At 44.6% G+C, this 19,574-nt stretch overlaps 1 protein-coding gene across 1 annotated transcript in view; it reads right to left on the bottom strand.

The window, feature by feature from the left end:
• PSMB2 (proteasome 20S subunit beta 2) overlaps positions 1-19,574 on the bottom strand; it is a 32,365-nt gene that overhangs the window by 9,176 nt on the left and 3,615 nt on the right. Inside the window, exons 2-3 of the mRNA XM_028738921.2 lie at positions 18,591-18,713; positions 17,139-17,209 (exon numbers count right to left, since the gene is read on the bottom strand). Coding sequence (XP_028594754.1) covers positions 17,139-17,209; positions 18,591-18,713 — 194 coding nt within the window. The remainder of the gene's footprint in view (positions 1-17,138; positions 17,210-18,590; positions 18,714-19,574) is intronic.

Below are 19,574 nucleotides of genomic sequence, written 5' to 3'. Positions count from 1 at the left end.
ATCAATACGCAGATGATACCCAGCTCTACCTCTTTCAAATCAAAGAAGATTTAGATTTCTTTGTATCTCATCTTTGACAGACCTGCCTTCCACAAATTTGTTTAACCCCCTTTTAAACGTGCAACCACATCCTGTGGCAGTGAATTCTGGACTATAAGGAAGAGCTGTGGAAAACTACCTCCTTTTGCCATGCCAGAACCTTTAAGCCCAGGGTGGGGAACCTTTCACAGCCTGAGGGCCACATTTCCTCCTGGGCAACCTTATGAGGGCCACCCAGTGGTGGGCGGGACCAGAGGCAAAAGTCAGCAGAGTAACAAGTATAAATACTATCTTTGTATAGTAGCCAACACACCCCTCTCTATCCTCCATTTAGACAAGCAACAGGTGTTATCAGGGTTCAAGGACACATTCCAGCTAGGCAAGAAGAAAGACAGGGTACAATGCAGAGCCAGGAAAAGTGCAGCCTGGGACAGTTGCAGGCAGCAGACAAAGAGGCCTGGAGGGCTGCCTTTGGCCCGAGGCCGGAAGTCCCATTCCCTTGCTGCATCTGACCAATTTCACCGGATGACCCTAAATTGTAGAATGAGAGAGGGTGAAACCATTTTCTGTCCATAGCACACATTGCCTGGTAAGCCTCTCTCATGCCCTTCCTTTTAATCATTTCTCTCATTTTTTCTTTCAAACTAAAAAAAAAAGCCACAAACACTTTGGATTTTCCTCGCTGGGAATGCGCTCCAATCTGCCGAACGTTCCCACTCCCTGGCATCAGCTCCAGATTGCTCTCTGTTCTTCTCATTAGAGCAGCAGTTGCCCGCTGTAATTAAAACCACTTCCAAATTTAATGACTTAAGCAGCAACATGACACAGATGCCTTATTATACCAGATAGTTAACACAGTATTCATTTTCCCAGCCAATTTCACTTGCTAATCTAAAACATTGCCACTACCTTATAATCAAGGTGCTGCAAGGGGGCACACAGTGGTGCCGTCAGGGCAGGACTTTGGGGCAGATGTCCAGCCCCCCCCCCACTCAGTAGAATGAGCAGGAGGGTTCCCCAAATGCAGCAGGGCTGGCTTACCATATTTTGAAGTAATACACACTACGATCTAAAGTGGGCCCCCCCCATAAGACCATTAAGTCCAGGTTTAAGGGTACCTCAAACTTTTCCCAAATGAGTTATCCCAAACACCTGTTTGCCCCATCCGTGGGCAGCCAATGTCATGTTCACAGTGCAGTAACACAACCACAGGACACAGCAGCACCGTGGGTTGTGTTATAATGGCAGGCTCATCGCAGTGCAGCCTTGGTCAGGTGGTGGTGGTTTTTTTAAATAGGCTCCTACTCCCAAAGCTTAATGTTCTATTCAACAGCTTCATATTATTCAGCAGCAGGAACATGAGAAGCTGCCACATACAGAGTCATATCATTAATCCTAGCTCAGTATTGTCTACATCCGTGGTTCTCAAAGGGTGTTGCACACTACAATGGTGAAGTAGGAGAGGATGGCAAGTGTGGCAGGAAGATTCAAGGACAGTCAAAGAAACATTTAAACATTTCAGTGTAGTGTAGTATAGTATAGTACAGTATAGTATCTATATATATATTTGCAGAATATGAATATTTTGGGAACAATTCATGTTTGCATGTAACTGCTTTGCTTTATACCTTCTGGATGTCCAGTGAGCATATTATAAAGTATTTGATTTTTATCAGTCTTCATCACAAGATCTCAGGGAGGTTCACAAAATAGAAATACAAGGTAAAAAGCACAAATAAACAAGGTAAAAGCACAAATGGTTAAAACAGAAACAACAAAATAATAACCCCCCTCACAAACACATTTAAAAAGCCATAGAATATTAATCAGCCAAAGTGTTGGGATATTTCCGTTCCACCTTAAAAGGGAGCAGGCTTTGAGAGTCACAGAGTCTGCGCATGTCCTAGTCACAGGATGTTTATGTTTGCTGTTTCCTTTCGATTTCAGTCGGTCGGAGTCACTGACTCAGAACGGTCATGTTTTTCCTTTGTTCTGTTCAACGCTAAATAAAGTCTGTAAATTATGCTCTTCTGCGGTGCAAGCTTTCTGGCTGTGGTTTCTGCTGATAAACAGTGTGCACAAGCCTGGAATGTGGCAATCTATTTCTGAGGCTTCGTGTCGCTAACTGCTGGATCTGCCTGGCTACGGGAGATCGATGGACGTCCGGCAGCCGGCTTGGGGCCATGATGGACAATATCTCCATGGCAGTTTCCCAACAACAAGGTTATGGGCCCAGATTCACGGCACTTACAGGAGAGTAAGACAACTGCGTCAGACTGCTAAGGTATGTGAAAAGCGAAAGCAGAGGCTTTTCTGTGGCCCCCGGCAAGAGCTTTTGATGTCCGGCAAGGCTTAGTTGGCCTGGGAGCTGAGCCAAAAGGCATCGTGATTAATGAGCTGCCACGATAAGGAGTCTTTGAAGGCAAAAAGACTCACGGCTCAAGTAAAAGGCTGGAATGGAGTTTTTCCACGCTTTTGAAGCTTCAGAGGCCACTGAGTGCCCAAAGTTAAATCGGCACAATTATCAGACCTGGGCAAAATGGTGTGAGAGTTTGCTGCGTCAGTATGGAGTCTGGCATACTGTGTCTCAAGCCCCCCCAGATCCTCTGACAGAGAAATGGGAGGCCCAGAATTCGAGGGCCATTGACATAATAGTCTTATCCGTCTCTCTGGAGGAAATTGCTACGCTTGCTGGCAACGTGACGGCACGTAAGATGTGGAATGCTTTGAAGATAGCCCACATGCCAGTCATCCCAGCTCAGAGTTTGAATGCCCAGAGTTTGACTGCATCGGAGGTCCTGGCTGTTTCCCAGAATGCGAGTGAATGCAGGGATGCTGAGGGCACCGGTTGCAAGCTGCAGGGGGAGCAGACTGTGATGTCATCCCAGGCAGCATTCCAGCCTCCAGGGGGAGCCAAGGAGACGGCAGCTGAGAGCTCTGTTTCTCATGGGAACCAAGGTCATCGTCTTTGCAGAGGCCGGAAGGCCAGAGGTAAACAAAGACAGATGCCTGCAGATGGCCCGAAGCAGAAGGGGGGTGAAGAGCCCACGCCAGTGGAAAACAAGGCTTTGTTAGCTGGCACTGCTTCACCAAAGGCTAAAGGCAAGTCTCATGGCCAGGAGCAGGGGGGCAAGCTGCAAAAGCCCACGCCGGTGGAAAACAAGGTTTTGCTTGCTGCAAAGACTGCTCCAAAGGCTAAAGCCAGGTTTATTGTGGACTCTGGTGCGAGCCGCCATCTTTCAAAGGATAAGCACCTGTTTATCTCCTTCTCGCCTCAAGAAGGAGAGATCCACCTGGCTGATGGAAGGACGTTGCAAATTGCAGGAGAAGGGACTGTGAAACTTGCAAGTTTGCATACAACCATCAGTAATGTACTGTATGTTCCTGGAGCTGCGGACAATTTGCTTAGCGTCCCACAGCTGACTGGGCGTGGCTTTGAGATATCCTTCAAGAGGAGCGTCTGTGTCATCAGAAAAGGCAAAGAGGACATTTTGCATGCAAAGTTTATAGATGGTTTATTCTGTATAACTTATGATGACAATGCTGTTGTGTCTAATGCTGATTCTTGTTGTGTTGCACAAACTAACAAGGTTCTTCATGCAGGATGCATTCATGATGCACATCGAAGATTTTGTCACATGTCTTGGCAGGCGCTGGCCAAGATGCCTGGATTGGTTGAAGGTTTGAACATCAAACCTTGTAAGTATCACATGAAATGTGTATCTTGTGCAGAGAACAAGGTGAAGGTTGCTCCAAAAGGCAAAGAGTCTAGCAGGCAGGCTTCCAAACCCTACCAGCTAGTTCACGCAGACCTGGTTGGCCCTCTTGCGCCCTCTTTGGGAGGAGCAAGGTTCTTCATGGTTCTAATTGATTCTTTTTCTAGGTACATTCATGTGTTTATGCTCGAGCAGAAATCGCAAGCGTTTCCTAGGTTCAAAGCATTCTGTGCTTGGCTGGAGAATGCTCACGGTAAACGTATCGGCTGTCTGTTTACCGATCGCGACGGGGAGTTCACTTCTCAGCAGTTTGAAGCTTTCCTGACTGAGAAGGGAATCCAGCATGACATGTCAACGCCTAGATCGCCATGGATGAATGGGCTTGCGGAGCGAGCAAATCAAACGTTGCTGCAAGGAATGAAAACCTTGTTGCATGATGCCAACCTCCCTGATAAGTTTTGGGGGGAAGCTCTGTCGACGGTAGTTTATACCGTTAATCGCAGACTGTCATCACCCATTGGTTGTACCCCCTATGAGAAGATGTTTGGCAAGAAACCCAACACCAAACACATGAGAATTTTTGGTTCTGACATGTGGGTACGCACCCCACAAACCAACAAGCTTGGGAAGCGTGGGGCACATGGTTTGTTCATGGGGTACGAAAAAGGTGCATACAGGGTATGGATGACTGACTCTAAATCCATAAAGTTCACAAGGAGTGTTGAGTACAATCCTAAGTGGGGGGAAAATGTGGGAATTTTCCAGAGTTACCCAGAGGAGGATGAAGGTGATGTGAAGAAAGCAGATCATGCTGAGAAAGCTGAGGAAACTGAGGATGAGGATGAGGATGATGATGATGATGATCAGAGTTCGGATTCCAGTTCAGTGGGCGGCGCTGCTGCTGATGTCAGTGAGAGTGATGACACAGCAGACTACAAGAGTGCAAAGGCCTCAGTCAGACCATCTGATGCGTCTGACAATGAACTGGAAGAACCACTGTTCACCATTGGTCATTTTTCTCCTAAGAAAGAGGAGATGAGTCCAGAAGACTTGCGTCTAGTACGCAGGTCTGAAAGGGCGACCAAAGGCAGACCTCCAAAGAGATTTGCTGATGAGTTTGCTAAGACTGCAACTGCTGTTCTTAGTAGCTCAGAGAAGGTGTGGGAACCTTCAAGCTTCAAAGAGGTTCAGGAGTTAACCTCTAAAGATGCTGAGCCTTGGCTTAATGCCATGAAGGCTGAAGTTGATTCCTTGAACAGGAACCAAACTTGGGAGCTGGTACCGGTAGTCCCAGGTATGAGACTGGTTGGCAGCAAATGGGTCTTCAAGGCCAAGACAGACCAGAATGGCAAGGTTGTCAGACACAAAGCCAGATTGGTTGCCAGAGGTTTTTCACAGGTACCAGGACAGGATTACCACGAGACCTACTCACCCACCGTCAAATATGAGAGCATTCGGCTGATGCTCAAGATCGCTGCGGAGGAGAAACTGCATGTTTCCCATCATGACATTAATACAGCTTTTTTGTACGGGATTTTGAACGAGGAGCTGTTTATGCTTCCACCTGACGGGATGCAGATACAGAAGGGAATGGTCTGTAAACTGCGGAAATCCTTATATGGTCTCAAGCAGAGTGCTAGGTGTTGGAACACAAAACTCACTGAAACGTTGCTTTCTCTAGGTTTTCACCAGGGCAAAGCTGATCCATGTGTGTTTGTCAAGGAGGAGGGGCAAAACAAACTGTATTGTTTATGTTTTGTTGATGATCTTCTGATGTTTTGGAAGAATCAGGCTTTCTATCAAAGCACCCTAGCTCAGCTGAAGGAGCACTTTGACATGAAGGATCTTGGTGAGGTATCCAACTATCTTTCTCTGCAGGTGGAGAAGGACCAAGCAGGTAATTTTCTGGTACACCAAACACAGAAAATTGCTGATGTATTAACTAGGTTGAATTTGGTTGATGCAAACCCAGCAGACACACCGATGGTGACAGGTTACCAGGTAGATAGTACTGCTGAAGCGTTTTCCGACACAACGCTGTACAGATGCATTCTAGGCAAGCTGAATTTCATTGCCAGATGTTCAAGACCTGACATAGCTATAAACTGTAATCTGCTTAGCAGACATGCCAACAATCCTACGGTTCAGGATTGGAAAGCTCTGAAGCGCATAGCCCGCTATTTGAAAGGGACTATGCACTACAGGCTGAGGTTCACCAGTCAGAAGACTGGAGGTCTTGAAATCTTTGCAGATGCAAGTTTTGGAAGTGACACCACAGATGGTACAAGCACTTCTGGAGTATGCTACATGTACAACCACTGCCTGTTTGACTGGTTGTGCAAGAAGCAAACAACAGTGAGCCTAAGTTCCTGTGAAGCAGAACTCAATGCTCTGTCATTTTCACTCATGGATTGTGAATGGTTGATGCAACTGTTTAAGGACATCGGGGTTTCTGTGAAATGTCCTATACAAGTGTACCAAGACAATAGATCATGTTTGGCTTTGCTGAACTCAGAGAGTTGCAAGCAGAGAACCAAATACTTGCAGATTAAGCTACATCGTGCAAGAGAGTGTATTCAGAAAGGACTGATTCGGGTGTCCTACATGGCAGGAAATGAAATTCCTGCTGATCTGTTGTCTAAGGTTGTTAACAGAGAACAACTTAAGGTTTACGTACAGAGGTTGCAATTGGGTTGAACCACAGGTACTACAGGTTACACGGAAAGGGGGAGGATGTTGGGATATTTCCGTTCCACCTTAAAAGGGAGCAGGCTTTGAGAGTCACAGAGTCTGCGCATGTCCTAGTCACAGGATGTTTATGTTTGCTGTTTCCTTTCGATTTCAGTCGGTCGGAGTCACTGACTCAGAATGGTCATGTTTTTCCTTTGTTCTGTTCAACGCTAAATAAAGTCTGTAAATTATGCTCTTCTGCGGTGCAAGCTTTCTGGCTGTGGTTTCTGCTGATAAACAGTGTGCACAAGCCTGGAATGTGGCAATCTATTTCTGAGGCTTCGTGTCGCTAACTGCTGGATCTGCCTGGCTACGGGAGATCGATGGACGTCCGGCAGCCGGCTTGGGGCCATGATGGACAATATCTCCCTGGCAGTTTCCCAACACAAAGGTCTGGTTGAAGAGGAATGTTTTCGCCTGGCACCTAAAGATTTATACTGAAGGTACCAGACAATTTTCCTCATAGTAGATGTGTTCTATGTTATAAATCAAGCACTGCTAGTTGTTGTTTATTTCTGTTTTCCAATGTATTTCTTACCAATTAAAAGAATTGGTGTGGCACAAGCAAATTTTTATTCTGAAAGTGTGGCCCAGAGAAAAAGGTTTGAGAACCACTGGTCTACAATCAAGGGTGGGGAATCTGTGGTCCTCCAGATGTTGCTGGACTACAACTCCCATCATGCTCTCGGGGCCGACAGGCATTGAAATCCAACATCTGGAGGGCTCCACGTTTCCCCACCCTTCTCCATCTACACTGAAAGACAGCAGTTCTTCAGGGTTTCAAACAGGAGTCTTTCTAGTCGTACCTGATCCTGGGATGCCTGCCGGCTGCGGCAAAGCAGCCGTTTTACCACTGAGCTGCGGCCCCTCCCCATTTCCCAACTTCTGCGTGCAGCATTGCTTCTTGGCAAACTCCACCCTGCAGGGCCAAAATGGCTCCAGGTTTCACAGAACAAAAGCAGCTGTGTTCATATTTTTAAATATTAGTGCGTGTTTTTTAAAGGAGCGATCAACTGAGCCCAACCTAGGAGACAAATTCTAACCCAGCCCCCAAATTTGGTGATTTTATGCCTGCAGGAATTGGAAGCGTAACATGTGCCTCCCCCTCCCCAAGAGGCAAACACTTCTAGGGTTTATACAGCCCCACGTCATCAGAGACCCCATATCTTGTGGGGCCCATCTCTTTCGACTTGTGCACAAAGGGAGAAAATAGGACATTGCCCTTCTGACTGCTGAGCCCTGAGGGCAAACGTTTGTGAGCCCATTTTAAAATGTCTTCTGATTAGAATCACACGATTAGAGAGGGGTCTGGTCAGCAGCAGGAAAAAGGGGGGAAGGGGAGAACAGGGTGTCATTGATCCATGGCAGCTAGCAGAGCCAGCAATGCCAATGGATGGAATAGGCCTGCCCACCCAGAACACTAGCCACTGCTCTTTCATCCTAGAGTCAGATGTGTGCATACTCTGCGTGTGTGTACACACTATAACAGCATTTATACAAACCTTTCCCAGACACTGTTGTTTCAGAGAGCTTTTTGGCACACACCACCACTATATGATTATTTGGATCAAGAATTGTAGAGATGGAAGAGACCCCGAGGGCCATCTAGTCCAATCCCCTGTAATGCAGGAATCACAACTAGATCATACATGACAGGTAGCCATCCAACCTCTGCTTAAAACCTCTAAGGAAGGAGAGTCCACCACCTCTTGTGGGAGCCTGTTCCATTGTTGAACAGCTCTTACCTTCAGAATGTTTAGTCGGAATATCCTTTCTTGCAGCAATTTTCTGCTTAGGGGGGCCATATCTGTTTGATTAAAACTTTGTTTTATCCATTTGCAAATGCTGTATTTTATTATTATTATTATTATTATTATTATTATTATTATTATTATTACCACCCTGCCCATCTGGCTGGGTTTCCCCAGCCACTCTGGGCAGCTCCCAACAGAAGCACAATAAACCACCAAACATTAAAAACTTCCCTAAACAGAGTTGCCTTCAGATGTCTTCTAAAAGTCAGACAGTTGTTTATTTCCTTGACATCTGATGGGAGGGCGTTCCACTGGGCAGGCGCCGCTACAGAGAAGGCCCTCTGCATGTAGAGGTGATAAGATGCAAGCAAGCAAGCAAGCACTTCCTAAACTACAAGAGGAAATGGCTACAAAAACTGTTTGCCACCCCATACTGAAAGAACAGACTAAGAAAAGCAGCCCAGAAATGAAAGCATGTTCCTCAATGTGACCAGGAGATGCTCGCTCTGATGCCAAGAGCTGCAGAGTCCCATTGTAAGACTGTTTGCCTTTCATGCAAAAGAAGGGTAGGGAAATAATTCAGAAAGCAAGGAGTCACCCCACCCCCCTTACCCCCCAAGTGGCACAACCACGGTGTCAAAGTGCACTGTTTGCTGGAAGGCACTGCCATCTGCAAGAGCGCAACATTTCATCTCCGGTAAATAAACACATCTGCTTCTGCCAGTGTCCTCCCTGCTGTGTGGCCCATCTGGAGCAGGTAAGCTGGGAGGCAAGCGTGGGCACGGAGGGAGAGGAACAGGCAGGATCAGGCCCCAAGGGACCTGGCACGCAGAGGAAGGAGGCAGAGTCCCGCCCTGTCGCATCCTGCTACCCCCTCTTCGCCAAGTGGCATGTTAAATTGCCCTCGTTAGTGAGGATGCTCCAAGCCAGTGTCACCTGGGCCATCTGTTCCAAAGGTCACATGACCTTGCAGAGCAATGCAAGAAGGGAGCACTCAGTAACCAGGACAGTTTGGGAAAGAAAACCCAGTAATTGCGGTGTATGTTTCTTTCTCTCAAGGAGTCCCCTACAGGCTGGTAAGGGAAAACTAGAAATCCATATACAGTGCTACCTCGGTTACAAACTTAATTTGTTCCGGAGGTCCATTCTTAACCCGAACCAGTTGTTAACCTGAGGCACGCTTTTCCTAATGGGGCCTCCCACTGCCACGTGATTTCCGTTCTCATACTGGGGCAAAGTTCTCAACCTGAGGCACTACTTCTGGGGTAGTGGAGTTTGTAACCCGAAGCATTTGTAACCTGAGGTACCACTGTATATATATATATGTGTGTGTGTTTGTGTGTACATACATGTATGTGTACACACACACACACACACGGGAACCAGCCCAAAAAGCATTCCCTATTTTAACCTGCTATACTCAATATCCAAATATGCTATTATTTTGCAACCTGGTTTTCTACATACTGGTGCAGACAATATCACACCATGTCAACCAGGGTTAGCTGCTCATTCAAGAGCCAGGAGGTTGCCCAGGATGGTGGGGAAGGATGGAAGAAAGACTAGTCAGTTGACCAGCCAAATACTGTCAAAATAAGGGTCATGCATTAATTCAAGTATTAACCTTGTAAAACTATAACACAGACAGAAAGATCTACGTAGAAGTGCAACACTGGAAGATTTATACAATGGACAAAAATAGTGATGAAACCATGAAATAAAACACTATTATAAACCATCATATACACCCAGCAATGCTATGTACATTTAAACACACATCAACAATATTCAAGAGACTGAGTGGCTTTGGGGGCTTTTATTGAGAACCCCCAAAAGAACACATCTACAGTGGTACCCCGCAAGACGAACGCCTCGCAAGACGGAAAACCCGCTAGACGAAAGGGTTTTCCGTTTTGGAGGCGCTTCGCAAAACGAATTTCCCTATGGGCTTGCTTCGCAAGACGAAAGCCCATAGGGAAATCTCCGGGACAGCGGGGAAGCGCAGCGCGTCTTCCCCACTGTCCTCGGACCTCCTCCTGCCGCCCGGCTTCAGAACGATGCTCCGAAGCCGGGCGGCGGGGCGGGGACACCTCCTCCCGCCGCCCGGCATCGGAACGAAGCTCCGAAGCCGGGCGGCGGGGCGGGAACGCCTTCTCTCGCCGCCCGGCATCGGAACGAAGCTCCGAAGCCGGGCGGCGGGGCGGGGACACCTTCTCCCGCCGCCCGGCTTCGGATGGCTTTCCTGAAGACTTGGGGTGGGAGGAGGGTTTTCCTTCCCACCGCCAACATTCAGAATGCTGGCCTGAATGTTGGCGGTGGGGAGGAAAAACCCTCCTCCCACGCAAGCCCCGGGAACAGAGGGAAAGCGCTGCGCGCCTTCCCCTCTGTTCCCGTAACTGTCCTGAAGGCTTGCGGTGGGGAGAAAAGCCCTTCTCCGCACCGCCAGCCTGGCAAGCGGTTTCCCTAGGAACGCATTAATTGATTTTCAATGCATTCCTATGGGAAACCGTGCTTCGCAAGACGAAAAACTCGCAAGAAGAAAAAACTTGCGGAACGAATTAATTTCGTCTTGCGAGGCACCACTGTAATTGAAGGGAGACAGAAGTGAAAGTTGCAGCCATCCCAAGGCCCAGTGCTGACACACTAGTGAAGCCATGGAATGGCAGTCACAAGTGGTCTTTGCATTCACATGCTCCCATCTCACCACATGCACTCCATTTGCCCCCCCCCCCCCCCCAGGTTTGAGCAAACTCTCAAAACCAGAAATGGAGTTCTAACCTGGTTGGCCTAAACTCGAGAAAGTGCATGACCCTGACACAGTGCAGACAGCCACACCATGGTTTCCCCTGGTGGTATGAGTCAGGCGAGGGTTCAGGGCAGTGCCCAGGAGCCTGGAGTGCTGGGAAGCAAGAAGGCCCCACTGTTACCTTTGTGAGTAGAGACACAAGAAAAGGCTGCCTCCCACATAAGAATATCTCACCATAGTCACAATATTATACAACCAATTGACAAGGTGTCCCACCGGGGCCCTAAGAATGTAAGAAAAGCCTGCTGGATCATTTCAGTGGTCCATCTAGCCCAGCATCTTGTTCTCACAGTGGCCAACCAGATGCCTCTGCGAAGCCCATGAGCAGAACCTGAAATCAAGGACACGCTGTCCTCCTGCCGTTTCCAGCAAATGGTATTTAGAGGTGACACCGAGGAATAACATAGCCGTCCAGGCTAGTAGCTATTGATAGCCTTCTCCTCCATGAATTTTCTAGTCCTCTTTTAAAGCCGCCCAAGTTGGTGGCCATCATTACCTCTTGTAGGAGTGAATTCCATAGTTTAACTATGAACCGTATCTTCTGTCTTTCATGAACCTTTCAACCTTCAGCTTCATCAGGAGTCCATGAGTTCTAGTGGTATGAAAAAATTCTCTGCCTACTTTCTCCATACCATGCATAGTCTTTACCATCATGTCCCCTCTTTGTAGCCTTTTCTCTAAACTAAAAAGCCCCCAATGCTGCAACCTTTCCTCCATCCCCATCATCATTCTGGTTCTCCTTTTACTGAACCCTTCCCAACTCTACAATATCCCTTTTCAGGTCAGACCAGAATTGTACACAGTATTCCAACTGCATCTGCACCATAGATTGGTATAATGGCATTAGGATAGCAACATGTTTTCTTTTCTTTTAGAGATGCATCGGGTGCCATTTGATGGCCAGGAAACAGATGAAGGAGATAACAAGCAGAAGCGATAGGAGGAGGGAACTGCGTTCAATGTTCCTGTGCTGGAAAAGACAGCTGAGGAAGGAGAACTTTCTTCAGTTCCTTGCAAAAGGACCATGAAAAGCTCAGTAATGGAATTAGGGGGAGAAGGAGGGAGAGAGAATGTGCACATGTGCGCACACAGTTCAGCTTCATATGATATTTACTCAAAGCTTCGTGTTCGGTTTTGACAAAAAGCACTTGTTTGGCTCAGCACATCAAACAGCTTTGCTCCATTAATCTTTCTCTCAAAACAATTTAAACAGAATCTGCGCATTTGCATGAGAAGTGAAGTCCTTATCAGTAGGTTGTTTTTTTTAAAGGGCTTAATTCCTTTCTGCTGTCTGCGGCTGCTTGAGAGAAAAACAATTCTTCACTCTGGAAACTGAAAAAGTTAACACCACGACCGTTGCAAAGAACTGCCTATCACAAGTCTGTTCAACTTGCAATTCTCAAAGCCAAATGCAGTGAGTCTCCTGGAGTTTGCTTCTTAAGTAGGACTGGAGGATGGGAAGGCACTTGGCAGGAGACAATTCATAATTTATGCATGTGTGTTACATTTGGCTCACTAGATTACAAATTGTGCAGACCTGGCCTATTAACCAGTATTTTGTTATAGTCTGTCAATCTCTTCAACTCAATCTGGGCCAAGGCTCTTGCTTGTCAGGATGGAAGGTGGAGCCTTGCATGGGGTGCTTGTACATGTAGAATCTGATTTCGACATGCCTAAACATCGCCTACTGAACAAAGATAAAAGCAACATTTATTGCTCCACCCACTTTTGTCTCTGGCTCTGCCCACCAATGGTATGCGGCCCCCAGGAATTTGCCTATAAGCCTTATGGTATAATACTTAGTCTGATCCAGCATCTGAGTCCCAAGTTCTGAAAGGGAAGGTTCTGAACATTCATGCCATTCCATAGTTAACACTGAGAACACCCCAGCTAAACCAATAACATCTGGGTGCTATAAAGCCTCTAGCTGCAGAATGAAATCAAGGGATCTCAGGCACATTGGGCTGTATGTAGCCAATGTTAGTCCTACTTGGAGTAGATCCATTGAAATTAATGGACATGGGTAACTCAGGTCTATTAATTGAAATGGGTCTACTCTGAGTGGGAAATCCACAACCCACTGAAGTTACGTGACTTCTAGTACAGTAAGCCAATTTTACTTCTGAAGATGTCTACTGTACTAAGTCACACATTTCCCCAAAATTCAATTCAGGAAGTCTCAACAATCTTCCTACCAATATATTTTGTCACTAAAAGGTGCTCTCTCTCTCTCTCAAGTCTGAGTTCAGACTTCCGTGAAAATGTACTTTCAGATTTGGTGCAATATCTGGAATAAGCACAGGCAAAGGTGTCTGCCTCACTTGTGAGTATCCAGATATCAAGTGGTATCTGGATAGTTGCAGTTAGGACAAAATGCTGGAATAAACAGAACACAGTCAGATCCAGCAACAGTGTTCCTACTTACTAGTTGACGCTCAAGCTGTTACAATTAATATATAAAGCCCTTAATAGCTTAGAACCAGTTTACAGTGGTACCTCGGGTTACAGACACTTCAGGTTACAGATTCCGCTAACCCAGAAATAGTACCCCGGGTTAAGAACTTTGCTTCAGGATGAGAACAGAAATTGTGCAGCGGCAGCAGCAGTGGGAGAACCCATTAACTAAAGTGGTACCTCAGGTTAAGAACAGTTTCAGGTTAAGAACGGACCTCCAGAATGAATTAAGTTCTTAATCCGAGGTACCACTGTACTTGCAGATTACCTTACCCCATTTGTGCCCACTAGATCTGTGGAAGTGGCGCTGTTACAGTTCCAGAAAATGCTCACACCGCAATAAGAAATAAATCTTTTATCATGGCAGCACCTACACTTCGGAACACTCTGCCTTCGCTGTATTCTTTTTGGCACCTGTTTAGGAAAGTCTATACTGACAAGTTGTAGTACGCCTACCTTATTTTTTAACAACAACAACAATTTTATTTGTACCCCACCTAGCTGACTGGGTTTTTAGCTACTGTTGATTCTAAAACTCTTTCAGATGTTTTAAAATACCTGTTTTTAACTGTATTTTATCAAGGGTTTTAATATTTTATTTTATATATTTTAAAGTTTTTTTCAAGTGATATATAAATTTTGTTGAATAAATAATGTTCGTGGTAGATGTAATTCTGTTATCTGCATGTTTCTACAGTCACAAATATGGTTTCAGCTCTTGCATGGCACCTTTTTGTGAAATGCCTTTGCCCCATAGCAAAAAGATACCAAAGCCAGTTTGGAGAACACTCGGTTATTAACTGCTTGCTGCTACCCCAACAACAACCATGGTGAAAAAAGCAGCTGTCTGTTTCTAAAGAAGAGGCTGGTCACATGCAATCTCCATTTTTATGCGGTGCGTTCTGCCCTGCAGCACTCAGTCATGAGTAGGCACATGCCTGTAATTTTACTTTTTTAAAAGCAAAGAACAAATGTCATATCAGAAAGACCTGGAGAAGAAATACTGCAATGGTAAAGAGCTGCAACAGAAGAAAAAGGGAAAACAGGAATGATTTCTTTGCTTTTCTGTGGAGACCTGAGTAACCTTAATGCTCATGGGCTCACAGCAGGTGTAGAGTAGTAGCTACAAGTCAGGATCTGCAGGTCTGAATCATACCTCTGCTATCATCTCACTAGCCAGGCGTAAGATAATCACTGCCTGAACATCACATCTGCATTATGAGTATACTACTGTCCTACCTTAAAGGGCTGTTGTGAAAATGTACAAGGTGATTATTATTATTATTATTAATTTCATTTATGAATTGTGTCCTATACCATTACAATACAACAGTGTAAGAAGGTTGCATATATAAACAGTTTTAAACACTGCATATATAAAACAGTTCAAAACAACAGCAGCACACACATAAAATCAATTCAAATGTAATATAGATACCAAGCAGCTGTGTTCAGATGTCACAACAAACTGAGCACAAGGGAAGGAAAGTACACGTTTCTGTTCATAGTTAGGAACAAATCAAGTTTCCCTTGTTTGGAGCATGGCTTGTTGAGACATTTAGATGTAGCCCACTGCATGTTAAGAGCTTTGAAAATTAAACACATTGCATAAATACTAAGTATAATGCAGTTTAATGTAAACTCTGGGGTACAGCCCGTCCTCTATTACCCTTGGCACAGGGTTTCAAATTTAGTTTAGTTTAGTGATGGGGGTCCAAGCAGCCTCCCTTTGGGAAGCTTTCACATATGACACCAAATAAACATTTTGGCACTTGTGTTTGCAAATATGTAGCACACTGGTCTTCAGCTGGCAGGTTGGGTTGAGGTCTGATCCAAGGTGGGTCACAACAGGACCACTACCACCATGCATATAAAAGGCAAAGGATTAAGATAAAAAGGTAAAGGTAAAGGTACCCCTGCCCGTACTGGCCAGTCTTGACAGACTCTAGGGTTGTGCGCTCATCTCACTCTATAGGCCGGGAGCCAGCGCTGTCCGCAGACACTTCCGGGTCACGTGGCCAGCGTGACAAGCTGCATCTGGCGAGCCAGCGCAGCACACGGAACGCCGTTTACCTTCCCGCTAGTAAGCGGTCCCTATTTATCTACTTGCACCCGGGAGTGCTTTCGAACTGCTAGGTTGGCAGTATCATTAAGGATTAAGATATGGATCCCCAAATGCATATTTGGTTAAAAAGTGGGTCATAGCACATAAATGAGAAAGGCTATTTTCAATTAAAATATATCACTCAGCACCGTAGCCATTTAAGAACCATTTGAAATGACACATGATTTCCCATCCCTGTGAAGCAACACAGACTCAGCAATGCCTGCTACCCGTTCCCAACCGCCACCTTCACTAAAAGGTAAACCCAGCACTCAAAAATTCCTCTGAGGAATTCCTATTAATAGTCATTACAAAAACATCAGGAGAGGTTAGTTGATTTAAAAAAATATATACATTCAAATATCCTGATTATATTCGCCTTATTCCCTGGTTCATTGCCTGTATGGCAGTGGCATGTTCAGGGCCGTGCTATCAGATTGGCTCCCAACTTTGCACCTGCTTTTCCCAGAGCAACTGTATGTACTATGTGACATTTTCTGTAAGGGAAAGTCAACCTGCAAGCGCCTGTATGTATGGAAGCGTGGTCCCACTGCATAGCTGACAGGGTGGATTTGATTTAAATCAAATCGATTTAAATCACAATTTAAATCACTAGTCAGTAAGACTTGATTTAAATCTTTCTTTTTTTTACAGAAAGACTCATACTTGCTGGTATAATCTTAATATTTACAACCAGATGAAGGTTTTATTTTTGGAATAATAAATTTTCAGAGTAGTTTTTACAGTTATATCAAAAATTACTGATTGGTTATACTATTAGAAACACATTGACAGATAATTATGAAATTATTGTGAGGTTTAATAAGTTAACTGTTTATATTTGGACAACTTTTCTGCTGTACTTAATTGGAAGGAGAGAAATTATCATTTCCTGAATAACAATTTAAACAATTTATTTAACTAAAACAACAACATTATAGCATATGTATCCATGTTTGTTAACTGATGTGGTTAAACAATTAAAAACAACAACTTTAGACTTGAGTTTTAGCACACATGAAAAACTTAAAACAAATCCTCATTTCCTGATGAATAGCCTTTGGACTATAATGTAACTTAAATAGAAAACTATCATTAGAAAATTTTTCCTCCAAAAGCATTTTATTTTAAAAACCCAATTTAAATAAAAGAAATCTGATTTTTTTTTAAAAAAAACACCATTGATTTTTATCCACCCCGATAGCTGACATGCCACTGCCCTACAATTAATACTGTACATGAGCAGCGTTCACAAATCTGGCACTGCCAATAGAATTGAGGCAACTATGCTTGCCACTTTGAAATCATTATTTAACAAAATCAATGGACCAGAGCTTAAGTTTGCAGAAGGAAAATCTCCCCTTCACCACTCTGAACATGGGGCAGGGGCTGCTGGTGGAGAGGAGTGATGCCCAACCTTGTTGTGGACGACTCTCCCCTCTTCCAGAAGCCCCCATGACCCATCGCACACTGAAAGGTCAAGGGGACCTCCTGAACAGAGAGAAAGCACAACTTCTGAAAGCTGCCTTACTTACCCTACTCCGCAGATAGTCAGCCAGATTTCGGCGTGTGAAATTGGCAGCTGCAGTCGGAGACAATTCATACCCTGTTAAGAAAAGGAAATAATCATCTACTATATATTTTGGCAATTTGTTTGCTGTTCATTTGGACACCTCTTGAGATATCACAGAGGCTTTCAGCCGTTTGGATGCAAGTGGAAGAAATTTTGAATCAAGATGGCAAACTGAACTTTTCAAAACTACACCGATTTTAACCGCTGATTTCAAAGCTGCACTGATATTTTGATTTCTTGGAATTCGTAAGCGCCAGGTACAAGGCTGCTAATAAACAGGTGAGTGGAAATTCATTCTAGGAGAATACCTAATGTGTACAGCAACATCTTCAGCTGGTTTGCAAAGAAAAGAACAATATTGGGGGGCGGGAATCATTGAACAAATACTACAAGTGGAGCAATGATACCCCAACAACAACTAGGACCAGAAGCCTTCCTCAACAGATGAGTTGGGGCAGAGAATGTCAGCAGCCTTGTCACCTGGGCATCTAATGTTACTTCCTTTCCAGGTCTATGGAGGGAGAGAACAGCTAGAATTGTAGATAGAAGGGACCCAAAGGGCTATCTTGCCCAACCCTCCGCAATGCAGGAATCACAGCTTGCATGCAGCAACTTCTAGACAGTTGCTGGTTTCAGGTGAAATTGAATTATATAACGGCACATTCCGCTTTTGTGCAATTGTAGTTGATTAGGAGGTCTGTAATCACACAGATAGAAGTGAGGAAGCATGGGCACCAAGGGTATATGGAAGACATGAGTTAATCCAAGGATGCAGAATTATCTAGTACCACTCTGTTAGGACTCTTCCTCCCCTAACTGTGGCTGGGTGGATAGGAAATCAATATTTTGAATGAATCCTCAAGTAAAAAAACTCCCTCCCCTTACAAAATGTGTGTATTTATCCTACTCTTTTCTATTCTTGAAGTACTAGTCTCCTAAGGACAGAGAGTTTGCTTGCTCCTTGAATACAGGTGGGGAAAATTAACTATAGGATCCCACCCCAAACCTTGACCTTGAAGTAATGCAACCCAGTTATGCTATTGTTCCGGATGTGCAGACTGACTCTTAAGAGTCGAAAAGAACTGCAAGCATGTAAATTTTCCCCAAAGTTGGCAGAAGTGCTCTGTAGACTCTCAGCAGTGTCATTCATGAGAAGTGGGGAAAGAAGACTGCTAGAGTGACAGATCTGAGACATGGAGGGCAGGGGGCACAGATCCATTCTCTGCAACTGAGCCAAATCAAGGTGCATGCCAAATCTGGGGTGAGAGTGAGTTATCAGCCTGGATCTAACATACTCATAAGCCTTGTGGTTTTGTCTGAAGTGTTTAGAAAGCATACAGCTTACCAATGCAGAATCCTAGACTTCTTTATTCTACTCTATACATTCAGTGGCACAGCACCACACAGTACTCACCATTCCTCATCTTGTAGAGCTGGACATTTTTCTGGATATACTCTGCAAACTGGACAGTGTCCCCAGCCTCCCCAACACATAGAAGCAAGATTTTCTCACTCATCTTGAACATCTTATCATGATCTAAATCAAGAGGATGGAGGAAAAACACACCAGTCAGAAATAAGGACAAGCTACAGTGAAGTGTTTCATTTTGAGAGACAGAGTGAGAGCAAAATGAGCAGAGGGCTATTTTCCCCTGCATGGGCAAAGTTTAAACATTAGTAACTTATTGAATAAACAAGACTTGCACACTTGTGGATTACTTACAGAATCAGATCTGAAGAACTTAAATAAGGTTTTTTTATCTTTAAACAGCCATCCATCCCAACATTTTCATAATATAAATGTTTACAATTACTAGATCAATCAGTGACAGACAGATGATTAATTCGTTGGCAGCAGTAAAAAAAAACGATAAGGAAAAGAAGTCTGAAAGCACTAGTAGGGTTTAGGAAGTGCTGAAAGTCATGGGGAGGGAGAGGGGTAGAAAGTCATGAAAATCATTGAGATGCATTTTCCTCTGGAAATTTTTTTTGGGAAAAATAAGTGCTTTTTTTAAAAGAAAAAGACTTTACTATTACTACAACCAATCAGAGGAAGAATGCTTTTATATGCCACTAATGGTTCTGCAATCTCATCTTATCCTCAGCCTGCATTAACTAGATGATAGATAAATGTATTAAATTCATTTCCCAGAAGCCCCTTGTGTCTTTGGGAAAAGCAACATTCTATGTATTTAGGATCCCCTCCACAGAACAGTCTAAATCTCCATATCAGAACCTCTCCATCATTTGCTGTTTACTGCTGAATAATCTTCCCTGGAGGACATGTTTAAGAGTTTCTGATACGTTCCATCCTTTAACAGGATTAGCAGAGTATTTTGCAGCTGTTAAAATAATTTAAACACACACACACACACAAACACACACACACACACAGAGA

This window comes from Podarcis muralis, chromosome 7 (genome assembly GCF_964188315.1).
Source record: "Podarcis muralis chromosome 7, rPodMur119.hap1.1, whole genome shotgun sequence".
Lineage (NCBI taxonomy): Eukaryota > Metazoa > Chordata > Lepidosauria > Squamata > Lacertidae > Podarcis > Podarcis muralis.
The sequence above is the reverse complement of the archived record's forward strand: the minus strand, read 5'-3'. Positions and strand labels throughout refer to the sequence as shown.